Raw genomic sequence first — 13,584 nt, 5'->3', positions numbered from 1 at the left:
AAATTATTGTAATGGGAAAGGGTACTACTTAAAGCATTGTGTTAAAATACAAACAAATAGGGGAGGATTTCAGTTTGAAGAACCAAGATACACAAGCTACCTTCTAATCTGTATTTCCTAAGAAAACATGCAGTGGAATAACAATTACTGAGAGAAATCTATACTAAAATTATCCTTGGGATACAGTTCCAGGTGAATGAATGTTTGTGAGGATAAAAATGTAGTAACCCTCCCCAGGAGGGGTCCTTACTATTATTTGCATCACAGGCATGTCTGGAAATTGTCAATTAGGATCAGGACCTCGTTCTGCTCTATGCCTACAAACTTGAGAAACAGTACCTGCATCAAGAATTATCAGTCTAGAAATCTGACCCCAAACCCAGTGAAGTCAATGGGAGACTTTCCATTGATTTTAATTATTTGGTTCAGGAGCTAAGTAAGTGTTTCTAAGACAAAAATCAATATCGTCCCACAGTGGTAATGTTTTCTTGTGTTTCTATTGATTCTTTTGTCATTGATTACAGGATACCTTTGCACTGTCAAACATGCAAGGTTTTAACAAACTGATTTATTAACACAATTTGATTAACATCTGCAGTAGCAAGTATTTAGCAAATGTCAGCAAACAGAAGTTCACTAAAAGGATCACCATAGAAAATGACTTGTTGCACAATGAGAGTTGAAATCTAACAGGAACTGTTTCTTCTTGAAACCAGTCTATGTCAGGACCCTACATGACGTGTTCAACATGAGCTGTGTATTCAGATTTTTTTTTCTTAACTAGCTAGTACATCAAGTCTAAGAAAAGCCTCACTTCCCTTGAAGGACTTTAACTTGCTTCCTTTCTGGATCATGGTTTAAAAAAAAAAAAAAGAAAACATTTCCATGACAGTGGTTATAAAAAAGATGCCAAAATTCAAAAATTAAATTGAACTTGCTCAGCTTGTCAGTTATACTTTATAATTCAATAGTGGACCTCCTTTTAAATAATTAAATGAAATACATCATCCTATTTCAGAAATACACTGCTGTATTTATAATTTCTGTCTTGCGAATGCTAGTCTTGGGACGCTGTCAGCAGGACTGCTTATCGGGGTAATAGTTACAAACGTGGATTGTTCAGTTGACAGCCCTGTCATTTGGCTTTGTTGCTTCTTAAAACCAACCAAAACACTTCAGTCGTTTCTTGAGAATGCCTCTGAATTTTGGGCCTCTAATTTAACTTATTTCTAAGTTATTTGAAAAACAAGCAGTTCATACAAGTTAAAAACTATGTAACAGTAGTCTAGTGGCATGCAGCTTTCCTACTACATGCCTATAATGTACTATTTTAGTACTTCAAGCTCCTTCACACAATATTTTTTCTTAGTTCATGAATAGTCACAAGAAAATTCCCAAGTGTAGAACATAATTTCCTTCCTTTTAGAGGATCTTGTTCCTGGAAGAAAATTTGAAGCATTTCTCAGAATTTTTCTGATCCAAACCCAAAACTACAAGTTGCATCTGATATAGGCCAGGAAAAGTCACATTCATTTGAGTTTTCCAAATCAGTGTAAAGCTTAATTTGTTAATTGAATTTGTAATCATTTGTCACAAAACCTGTTACACTAACAATATCTCTAACTTTTCAATCAATCATAACAAAAATGTAGATACCATGTAAATCTTATCAGGATCACTAAAATAATGGGATTTTTGTTTACAAGGTGTCGATTGGTTTTGGGAGCTTTGATAATGACTCCAGACAGTCAATAAATACGGAGACTTTCACATTGCCGGTAGGAGCCGAACTAAACTATCTAATCTTTTTAAAATGACAGACAACACAATGAACTCTGAACTTAATCCCCTCCAAACACTAAGGAGACAGTTTAGTACTTAAAGTACTATTCAAACTCAAAACCTACATTTAAAAAATCATTAAGTGTCTGACTTAAACACACAAAACCAGGGAAATTCAGAGTTAAGGCTGCAGCAGCTCTGGGGTGGTTTTCCTTCCCATGGTGCCTGGGCAGCAGTCTGTGGTGGGCTGCATGCTGCCAGTGGTTTGTACAGGGCAAGGAAAACACCTGTGTGCCTTTTGAAAGCAAATTTGTAATCAAAGAGTTTTTTTTTGTTGTTGTTGTTTTTAAAAGAAAAGGTAAAAAATCTGAAGCCCTAATTATTTTGTATGTCTAGTGAGCAAATTTTCCCCTAAGGTTTTTAAGAAGAAGGGGGGATGTTGCAGGAGAAGTTTCAGTTGACAAAATTTACCCATTTGGGTTCATAACCTCTGAAAAAAACACATGGCCCTTGGGAGAAAAAGGGAACCATAAATGTAAAGCTTATGTAGATGGGGGAGAGGGGTGGCAGGCAATGGCCAATGTAAAAGTATTTTTTTTTTTCCCCTTCATGGGGCAGCATCTCCAGGCATTGCTACTCACTAAGAAAATTAATTATGGAAGACACATTTCTCCTTTACTTGAAACCTATGAAGCAAGTCAAGGTTTGTTTTAGAAAGTGACACCCACCACAGTTAAACTTTTCTCTAATGCCTGTTAATATTTATATATATATAAAAATATATAAATATATAATAATTATATAAAATATATAATATAAATATATAAATAAAATAAATAATATAATAAATAAAATAAATATAATATATAATAAATATAAATATATATATAACTACCTAAAGTTATGATATACATTAAAATACATGAATATACCATACGTATAGAATCACTATTTATTTCACTTCAACTTTTTAAAAAAACAAACAAAAATGTCCTGATTGTGGAACTGTATTTTCCACTAGTGATGAAGTAATAGGTGAGAAAATATAAGTAATCTTAATTATCTATTCGAAGTCAGATAATTACTTACCTTCTGATTTCTTTACCGTCACTGCGTGCAGTGCAAAAGTGAATTTGTCCAGTACTGCTGAAAGTGTATTATTATCTTATTTTTCCATGGATTACATCTTGCAAGTTTCTTTTATTGGTTTGTTTTATAAACATATCTGTAGCTAATGAATGGAGGAGTTGATGCCTACCAACGTTTTCAATATGTTCCTCTTGCTGTCTAATGTAATGCCTGAATTGACAAATGCTTTGCTTTCACTCTTAGCACGGCCCACAAATCTTTTTCATCTTTCCCGGGTAAATGGAGACAAGGAGTTGTTATATCTGTGTATTTGTCATTAATAATTCTACTGAATACATATTTTCTGAGATCTATATAAAGGGGAAAATAAAATTTAAATAATCATTTGGACTTAAAATCATAGTTTTTCAGTTATCAAAATCTGTTTACAATGTTGAATGTAATTTGTTGCTCTGCAGTATTGTATATTTTATTTCTTTATAGGTGTCCTCAGTGTCATGGTAAGTCACAGTATTTACATGTGAATGGATTCGAGTATTTTGTTATTAACAATTGATTCTTAAGTCAGGAATTTCTGGGGCTCCCACTGTCTGTTTTTTGCCATGATTAATTAGTCAAGCTCATTATTCTTGTAGGGCTGGTTAGGCAGACTGTAGCTTCACGTTGGTTAATCTGTCATTTAGATGAGCTATGTTATCAGGACAGCCAAAATCTTACAATGTACTTTTACTGAGAGATGTGATGTCTGCGTTCTCATGATGAGATCAACTGGCAGAGGTGAGAGTGTATTTATTTGACATGACTGTCTGGTGCTTTAAACCTTTTTCTGAAGCCTATATTTACATTAATCACATGATCTATATCTTGATTTTAGGATCTGGTTATTTTAATTAACTTTGCTGGCCTATCACAACATTTCAAGATGCTGTAAAATTAATCTTAAAATGTTTTCCTTGGAATTTTAAAAATAAATTCGAATGACAGAATTTTATCAGTACTTTCTCAGGTGGTCCTTTGTTGTAAAATTGGTGGAATTCTGTATTTCATGGCACTTTTCCTTTGCAATACTGTAGCAATTTTCCTTTCCAATACTGTATTTTCATATTGCCTTATAACTGTTTCCTGAGTTAGAGAAGAGCTATGTGTTTTATAATGAAAAAAAAAAAAATGCTGCTCCAAAACCCTGCCACGCTGTTGTGCCAAATCAAAACCTATGGTTGCTAGTTTGGAATTTATTTTTTTCTTTCTTAATTTTTGTAAATATTTACTACTCTCTCTGATAAGGATTGCTTCCTAAATATTTCCCATATTTCCCTGTTTAGTTACTATGCATTTAAGCACAAGTACTGTAGAAAATCTAATAGCATGGAAGTCTGCTAGATACAAATGGTCATGAATAACATCTAATTGGTATCCAGCAAGAGCAGAACGTACAACAAGCACATCCGCTTTTTTTTTTTAACTCAGCCCAGTAACTTAAAACCAAAATTAGCTCTAAAGACTAGTTTGGTTTCTACATGTTTTTTCCCTTTAAAGATTCCCCTGTGAAAGCAGGGGAGACTGACCACCTGTTAGATACTGCAGCATCTTGTACCCTACTGGGCTCCTTGGCACACGCACTCTCTCCCCCATCCTCTCTTCTTCACCACACGCTCCTGTGTGTTTTTGGGGGGGAACTGAGTTACAGCTGCTTCCTGGATCAGTCCACCACACATCAAGCTATAATTAAGATACTAAGATTCATTATAGGCATTTTTTTTGTCTGTTTGCATTGGTGGTAGCTATGAAAGAGTTTATGAAAGCCAAATGACTACTGCTGGCATCATGAGCAAAACCTCCTTTGCATGGGCTGGATTGCACGGGACTTTTGGACTCAGCACGTTGACCTCTGTGGACTTGCTAGAACGTAATATTCAAACCATTGGGCTTCCCTGTCCTTTATAACAGCCTCCCTATGTGCTACAAGCCCCCCTCCCAGGGGTCAGCTCTGGTGTGCACAGAGATCCTGCTGTCCTGTACGGAAACCAAGCCCTGCTTTCCAGAGTAAATCCCAGCCATACTGTGTCCAGTGAGCTTCCTAATGAGAAGGTAGATAACGGGACAGACTTTTTTCCTCCAAAAAGAATAGCAGTTACTGTACCATTAATTTCCAGCTGTGCAGTGATTTCACAGGGGGCATTTACCTGCTTTCCAATTTCTGAATCGATCGGACCCTCCTCTTACTTTGCCAGGCTGCGTGTGTATTTTTAGCCATGTAACACTAAACCAGATCTGCCTTTGTTTTTGTGATTTATAGTTTTTTTCTTAAACAGGAAAGCATTCATTATCAAATGTTGTGAGAACAATACAGTAACTGGAGGTTATTTTATATGAAAATATTGTTGATTGTTCCTTCCCTAGAAATCTCTTGGCAGCTCACTTCCTGCCAAATGAATCAGCAAAAGCTGCTCATGAAAGTTGTTAATATATAATACAATCATCCAGCACCGCACTTGTTTCTTATCTATAAAATCCTTTTGTGATCAATGATTCACATCACCTTTTGATTAGTCTCTGAGCACAAACAGTTTCTTAATATAAATTAATGGCCTTGGAATTTCTAAATAAACATTCCCTTTTGTTTAGCATCATTTCCTATTTTCTTACCAAAACAGAGTCTTATTGTAATTGTTCAGTTTTCACTGGAAAAAGTGTTTGCAGACTGGAATGTTCTTAAAAAACAAGTCGTCCTTTTCAGAGCTAATATTGTTGATTTACAAGGTTTAACCTTCCATGTTAACTGAATATAACTAGGAGATAATACCAGGGCGCTGCTACTATTGTCTGATACTGTAAGGAATTATTCCTGCCTTCATTTACTAGAGAAAAGTTTTTCTCTTGAAGTATAATACTAGTTATGCATTTTTTTTCACAGTAATGCAAAACGTGTTAGCTAAATGGGAGATACAGTTAACTTAAGACACTTCCTCCAACGTTTGTCATTGATCGTTGCTAACTCTAGCAGTAGCCATGTTGTGATCACTGGTGTAACCAGGCTCTTCAGTAAACAGTAGTTCTGAAGATTTCTTCTGGCCAGGTCTGACTAATAGGGTAATTAAAATACCAAACATCATGTAGTGGTTTGCTAATGGTAATTATCCCTTCTTGCAAACAGCAGTGAAGCAAGAGTGGAGAATGCAGAAGAAGCAGAAGCCTGACCCACAGAGAACTGGTGCATTCTTTCTGATCATTTTTTTTTTAAAGGAAATTATTTCACTTAAATGACTTAAGTGGAGTTTTAACTAAACTGAAATAAGAACCTGAGAGACAGAAAATACCTGAGAGACATCTAAGTTAATTAATTTTTAGCTAAAGTGATCCAAGAATTCAGACAAGGGATTTCTTTTCCCCAAAGCATTTAAGGAATATAGGCCATGATAAAAATGCTCAAACTTCTGAGTGGGTTGTTCCTGGTGGTTCCATTTGCAGTGCTTTGCTTTGCAGTGAGGACAGGCTCAGCAGAGGCACAGTGTCATTGCAGCCCAGCTGACAGAGCACCTTGCCAAGCAGAGGTCACTTGGTCATCTCCAGTGATGTGTCCATCAGGCACCAGGTCTTAACCTCGAATGTCATTTCAATTTCTAACTCGCACTGTGTCACTAACACAGCTAGTGCCTGCCTACGAGGAAACATGGCTTCCCCTGCTGCTGGGGGCAGCCGTTGGCTTGGGGTTTTAGCCAACGCTTGCTCCTTAAAGGCACTGGTAAGTGCCATAAGATGAAGCCGATGTTCCTCTTGCTGCCAGTCAGAGCTGCCTCTAGTAAACCAATAGTCTCTATGGCTCTATTGTCTTTTACAAAGTTAACATCAGCACCAGATGAGGATCTTTCTTGACATTTTTAGGCACTTGTAAGATGTCAATGAAATGTCAAAAGTAGTTAGTGATGCACGGCCCTCCTAGCAAGAGAGATGTATATTGTTTTGAGTAATTTGCTATAAAAATATAGATATAAATGTGCAATAGAATGTTATTTCCAAAGTCTTTAAGTGAAAGTTTTTATATACACCATCCAATTTTTAAATCCAGTGGAATTTAGACAAAAAGCAATGTATTTACAGATTTTTGCTATAATTTAGAAAGCATAACTCACTTAAGTATTCTGAAAAAAAAAGTCATTTCCCTGCTGGTATCTAATATACTGGCAGTATCCAGTGATTGGGAAAGTCAGCAACTGTAAAGGAATACATTTTATCAGATGCTCATTTAAGAAATGTTTTATGTAGAAACACAGTACCAATTCAGTTTCAGTGATGTCAGATTTTCAGTCACGATAGTGCTTCTAGCACATGAACACTTTCCCAAACCTCTTGGCCTGGTTAAATTTCAGCTAGTACTAGTATGATGTCCCAGAAAGGGTAATTCCTAATCTCACCTTCAGCATAGTGGGTGAAGTCCATTAAAAAGAATATATATATATATATATATAAAAAAAAAATACTTAGCACTGTCTTTGCTGACAGTCTCTTTAACTGCAGCTTCTGCACACACTGTGTATAACTCAGCTGCAAAAAAGTATGCCTGAAATCCATTGACTCTGGGCATCTCTAAGCAACAGCTGGCTTCTGAGAGGGAGATGGGGAGCAGCAGCATCCAGGAATGGGGAGAGAGCAGCGGGCTGGACAGCTGGCAGAAGCAGGATCATCTGCAGCAGGACAGGCTTGTGCAGGTATTGGCCTTGATGGACTTCTGCCCATGAATCTGTGGTCAGCTACAGATCCACCACTATATGCAATGTCCTTCTCCATATTTCATCATCTAACAGTGTTTTGATATGGGTGTAAATCACTTCAGAGAGCCAAGTAGCTGGCCCAGCTACGATTCTATTTTATTGTTAATTAACTTACATATTTACAGGCAGCTGTGATACCTACAGCGTTGGCAGAACAGAATGAGTACTGTTTATTTTAGTTGATTTACTTTTAAAGTAAGCTTCTGTGTGAGTTTTTCGGAAAGAAGGGAGAAGAAAAAGTACCCAAAGTCTATGTGTGATTTTAAGTGAGTTTGATACTTGCAAAAATGTTCACAAAAACACTCTGTATCATGCTCCCATTGCTGCATCTTGTTTTTCTTGCAAGTCATGGTGTATGATGGCTGGGTGTAGGTGTCCAAGGTATTGTGGATTTACCTGATTTCCTGTGCTCTGCCATAGTGGCTGCAGTTGTACTTTCTCCTATCCCATGCCATGTTATCAAAAGCCACTGTAACAGGGAATAAACAGTGTTAATCCAGATAAAAATGAGTAGGCACACTGTAATAATAGCTATGTTATTTGAAAAGAACAATATCCTTAGAAGTCTGTTATTGAAATTTATAGAAATTATTGAAAATATTGCCCCAAAATAACTGTCAGTAGGTAAATGTTAAATGTCCTCACCATCCAGCTCCATGCTTCTTTCTGGGACGTCTGACCAGGAGTTAGTCAATCTACTTAGTTGATCAAGCTTTGCAAAATCATAGCATACGTATTGGCAACCGTTAATCAATTCAAGTGCCCATTGGGGGAAACAATGTAATCGGTCATATTTTGTGTTAAAGGGAACTGGATTGAAGAAGAGTGAAGTGATCAGGCTCCTCTGGGACAAAAGTTAGTGCAGAGATTAGTCTGGGTGACATACCTTGCTCTTTGGAGGACCTCATCTTTCTCCTCTCTCTACAGGCAGAATCTAGAGAGCCTGGTCAGATACGTGAGGTGCCAAGAGCTTGATGCCATTGCCCCACACTGTGCTTTTCAGAAGACAGCTGATGGCTTGTAGAACGCCTACAGTAAGTCTACAGCACAGACTGATAAGGCACCACTGCAGCAGGCTGTTATTTTTCATGAATCTTGATTGCATCACATGCAGGAAATTAATTCACTGGTAATTAGTAACTTCAGGTATAACCAGTAACCTGCTCTTAGCTGCAAAGACAAGATGGTTGCAAAGAAGCTCCTAAAAATAGCCGGCATTTAGTTGCGGTGACAAGACTGGTAAGGATGGGGTAAAAGCCAGAGGAAGTCATAGTACTATGATTTCTTTCAGAACTTCTTAGCTTTCAGTCAGAAACGTAGCATGAATGACAGAACCTGAACAACTGAGTATACGAGTCAGATACTAAGCTTATTAAATGTACAAATTCTTACAGTTATTGAATTTATTTTCATGTGGTCACCCCCAAATTGATAGATTAATTTTTAATCTGGTGTCTGCTAAGATTAGGCTGAATAGTTACAGTACCCTTTCATCTGCATTTGTGTGACATCCAGTGGCTGGATGGGTCAATCACAGGCACCTGTTTCTTGCTAAAGGTGTAAAACTGGCTCATACCTCCTTTTAGAACACAAAAGATATAAAAGTATTGGCTATTAATGCTAACAGAATAATTGCTTAAATTTTGGTTAAAAATAAACAGGTAATTGAAGAAGCTTGTTCCAGGGAATGCTTCTCAGATTTATATGCACATATCTCATTGCAGTCTTCAGAGCTCCCTGCCACCTGCTACTGAAGTGAACTCACCTCCTCGGTGTTCCTGCTGGGCACAATACGTTGCCCCAGTCAGAAATGAGTAATTTCTGTTTTTCCTGCATTTAACTCTTGACTACACCCTTGGTGTTAAGGCTCATACTGGTTTTGTCAGGCACTCTACTGAGATAATTTTGATTAAATCTTTTGAAATATCAAAAATAATCTAACATAATAATACTGACTATGCCACGTGAGATAGAATTTGGGTTCCAAAAATGTGTTTAAATTGAAAGCTCTAAAACTCTAGTCTTATGTTTGAAATAACTGCCTGAAATTAAAATATTTGGTGCCAGTTATACAAAGTATTTTCTTTACCATTATCATAATGGTTATGATTTGAGCCTAGCAACGCTCTGAACATTTGTAGGAATTTCTCCACATGCTTTTTCTTTCAGGTTTAAAAGCAGGTAATGTGTAGTAATGGTTTGGTTTATTGCATAAAGGCATACACTCATATAAAATCTATGGTTGTATCAGAGTATTTTTACATGTTGTTATTATAAATACCATCTGCTAATGCTAAGAATGAAAAAGCTGAGAACATAAAAGTTTCTCTGATTTTTCCAGTCTTCTTAACAAGGTCCATAAACCTGCTCCAAATTCAGCAAATTTCTTATATGTGCAGGCTTTTTACACAGCAAATGGAAATATACAATCTTTTTTTTTAAGAATACAATTTTTAATCTCATAATACTTAACAGAGAATTTGAGCATTGATACCTAGTGTTTGAAATAACTTTAAAATTGTTTTCAAACTGGCTAGATTTCAGGCTTAATACTAATTACTGGTGAGCTATTAAAACAAGGTAGAAATATTATTTTTGCCAGAAATTCTCCTGTTAAAACACATGCATAAAAATGACTGTGGTGGCCTGGGTACTGCATACGAAGCAAATGTTACCAGCAGAGACAGGAAAACAGCAGCTGTGCACCATTCTTGGACACAAAGTCCTCAAGAGTCACGAGGTTAGCGCAGGATCTGTTTTTTCATGCCTGGTTCTGCTGACTGCAGAGTCACTTAGTCAACGATAACAATCAGAATAAAAGTCCTCTCCTAAAGTTAGAGTGGTTTAATGCTAATCTATGGCAAGGAAAAGCAAGTCAAATATGTCAGAGCAGTATCTGGAAGAAAACAAAGATCAGATATATGAAAATGCCCTTGCTGAGATCCAGTCCTTTGAGCTGCCTCTTGGAACCACCCTAAGGTATGCATCATTTAGATACTACTATATTGTTCATGATGGATTTCTTCCATTCTTTAGCTATTCTTTGTCAGCCTGATATATCAGCAACTTTGTTATCCTGACACTGAAATCTACAGGACAGTGGAATTTAATTTCGGTGTTATTGTCTCTAAATGAAAAAATACAAAACAAGGGCATCTATGCAAGTCTTTACTGGGACAAAGCTTTCGTCTACAGAAGGCTGGCTGTGGGTTCTCTATAAAGAAAAAAATTACCCTTAAACATGAAAATGAGGGGAAAAAAATCACTTTTTTTGTAAGCATTTTTTAACAGCTACATTTAAAAAGAATTAATTGCTTCTTATTCTTAATTTGTAATAAATGTGACTTTCTTTTCAATCACTCAAGATACTACTTAGAGTGAAGCTTTACTATTGATGTTTGTAAATATCTGAAGATTTTAATTTTTTTTCTTTTACAGCTTATGGAAACGATCTAATTAAAAAGTGATTGATTAAATCAATAAAAATTGCAACTTAAAAAAATATTTTGCATATTCATTCCTACAAAAAAGTAACATATAAAAGATTATGATGTAATGTGTCTAAGTATGTTGTTAGTAGCTGTAGACGAGTTTTTAAAATAGCCTGCCTGGGACTGTAGGCATCAGGTTGCAGTGACTATCAGGCTAAAGAAAGAAAATTTAATTTACCCTGGAAAAAAAATGTTTCAATCTATTACTTAAGTAATCTGATGACTGAAAAAAAAAAAGGGGGGGGGTTATTACAGCATTTGAGTGATTTCTTGGAGAAATACTACTGCAGTGGTAGCCTGTGGGATTTTTCCTGTTTTCTTTCTGCAGCACACACTTTGTAGGCACTTGTCTGTATTTTGAATACGTGTTTTAGTAGGTGTCATCAATAAATTCATCTGAATCAACATTGCACATGTTAAAACCACGAGCACAGACGAGATGTACACAGCCTCCAGTGCCTTTTGTTAACTAGCATCCAGGTGTAGTCGCACCAGGGCAGGGGGTATGATGAGTTTGATTACAGTAATTGAAAAGGTGGCAAACAGCATTCGGGCTGGCTGGTGTCTAGACTTAGATCCACTCGAGGCTGTGAACGGTTGTCAGTTTCTCACTGGCGAAGCAGCCATATATCACCCTGGAGTTTTACACTTCGGGCCTATTTCTTTCAGTTGGCTTCCCGCTTGCGTGCAGTTAAATTTGCCCAGAAAGCAGGTGTATCCTGTCTCCTGAGCATGCAAAACCCAAGGACTCGCTCATCTTCGGCCACAAACCGCAAAGTGCATAATTTAAATAGAAGATGAGCTATTCCCACTTCATTGAAAAACGAGGCTTTATTGTACACGTGCCCAAGGACACCAGACAGCAGCCGTACCAACGCAGGACACGATGTGCCAGCCCCTAGCGAAGCAGAACAGCGAAAGGCAGCAAGGCGCTGCACCAGAAGCGCACTCAGGGGAGCGTTGAAAGCTCAGAGGCCCAAAGGAGTAAATAATGAAATAAACCAACTCCCGAGAAACAGACCATAACTAGCCCACAGGGAAAAAAAGGCCTTTCTTGAGCCCGCAAGGCTTCATCTCTAGCACCCCAGCACAGCGAGGGCAGCTCCTGGCGAGGCAGAGCCCTTAGGCAGGTCCCTCCGTGAGGGGCTGCGGCGGGGCGGTCTGAGCCGCGCAGCACCGCCGGGCGAGCCCAGGGGACGGGGGGGCTCTGCCAGGCTCCGAGGGCGCCCTCGGCAGAGCCCTTCCCCTGACGAGGGCTGCGGGACACCGAGGAACCGTGCCGGGTGGCGGGGAGCAGGAGGCGGGTCGCGGCTGCCGGTGCCCCCCGCCGGGCTTCGCGGCCGCCTCCGCCCTCGGTCCCTCCCCAGCGCCTCCCGCAGCGGCGCGGCCGGCGGGTCCCTCCCATCCAAGATGGCGGACAGCCTCCCCGAGCATGATCGGATCCTGCAGGAGATCGAGAGCACCGACACGGCCTGCGTGGGACCCACCCTGAGGTGAGGGGCGGCGGGAGCCGCGGCAACGCCGCCGGCCGAGGGCCCTCAGCTCGCCCCACACCGCCCGGCGAGCCACGGCCCGGCCCGGCGCGGCCCGGCTCTGACAGCTCCTCCCCAGAGACCCCGCGGGGCCGCCCGCAGCGCCTCCGCCGAGAGCGGCGGCTCAGGACGAGGGGGCCGCGGCACGGGCAGGGAGCGGCGCTGGGGCGGCCGCGGGCGGCCCCGGGCGGGCTGCGCTGACAGCAGGGCGGCGGGCAGGGCCGAGGCGGCCGCCGTGCCCCCGCCCCCGGCCGGTATCTCCGGCAGCGGCTGGGGCTGGGGCTGGGGCGGCCCCGCTGTGGGCTGGGGGCTCCCGGGGCAGGGAGGTGCGGGGCGCTCCTCCGTGTGCGGGTCTGCGCTGGGAGCCGGGTCGAGCCCTCGGTTTGGGTGGTGGCTGTGTTGTAGCGAGGCGCCTCTGTCTGTGTGCAGCCCTTTCTAATTCGGTGCAGACGGAAACCGCCGCCTGAAATCTGCCACCCTGGACAGTTTCCGCGTCCTGGGGATTTGACAGCGTCCAGAGCGCTTTCCGAGTGCCGCGACCTCGATGGCTTGTCCCTTTTCGATGCCACACTGGCAAATGGCGTGGGATGCGTGTCGAGGTTTTAGAGGTTTAGCTCTGTCCTGTGGTGAGAGAAGCTTGCCGGTGCCAGGCCTGGAGGGAGTGAAGCAGGGTATGGGGAAGGTGTAGGGGCACAGGGGTTTCCACCCCGCAGCTGCTCTGGCAGCCCGCTGGTCAGAGCCCTCTGAAATGAAAGAGCCCGGACACCAGCCAAACAAGGAAGAGATGGCTGCAAGTTTACACATTATCTCTTTGGAAAGATATGGAGATCTTGTGCGCAGGGAACTGGAAAAAGCGGTTTGTGGTGTCAGCATGCGCAGGGCGGAGAGCACACGTTGCTGATTCTCCCTGGAGAGCGTGTA

General features: G+C 40.5%; 1 protein-coding gene across 13 annotated transcripts in view; it reads left to right on the top strand.

Annotated features, from left to right (window-relative positions):
• The first annotated feature begins 10,374 nt into the window (after positions 1–10,374).
• Positions 10,375–13,584, top strand: part of EXOC6 (exocyst complex component 6) — a 93,025-nt gene continuing 89,815 nt past the window's right edge. For 2 of the 13 annotated variants that reach the window (XM_080597192.1, XM_080597190.1), the window contains exon 1: positions 10,382–10,619. In XM_080597192.1, the coding sequence (XP_080453318.1) occupies positions 10,498–10,619 (122 nt within the window). In that variant the 5' untranslated portion in view covers positions 10,382–10,497. Of the gene's footprint in view, positions 10,620–11,391; positions 12,625–13,584 lie in introns of those variants that run through there. The other 11 variants (XR_013952642.1, XM_080597195.1, XM_080597194.1 and 8 more) reach the window with 9 other exon arrangements.

Source organism: Anser brachyrhynchus (assembly GCF_964034855.1).
Source record: "Anser brachyrhynchus genome assembly, chromosome: 6".
Lineage (NCBI taxonomy): Eukaryota > Metazoa > Chordata > Aves > Anseriformes > Anatidae > Anser > Anser brachyrhynchus.
The sequence above is the reverse complement of the archived record's forward strand: the minus strand, read 5'-3'. Positions and strand labels throughout refer to the sequence as shown.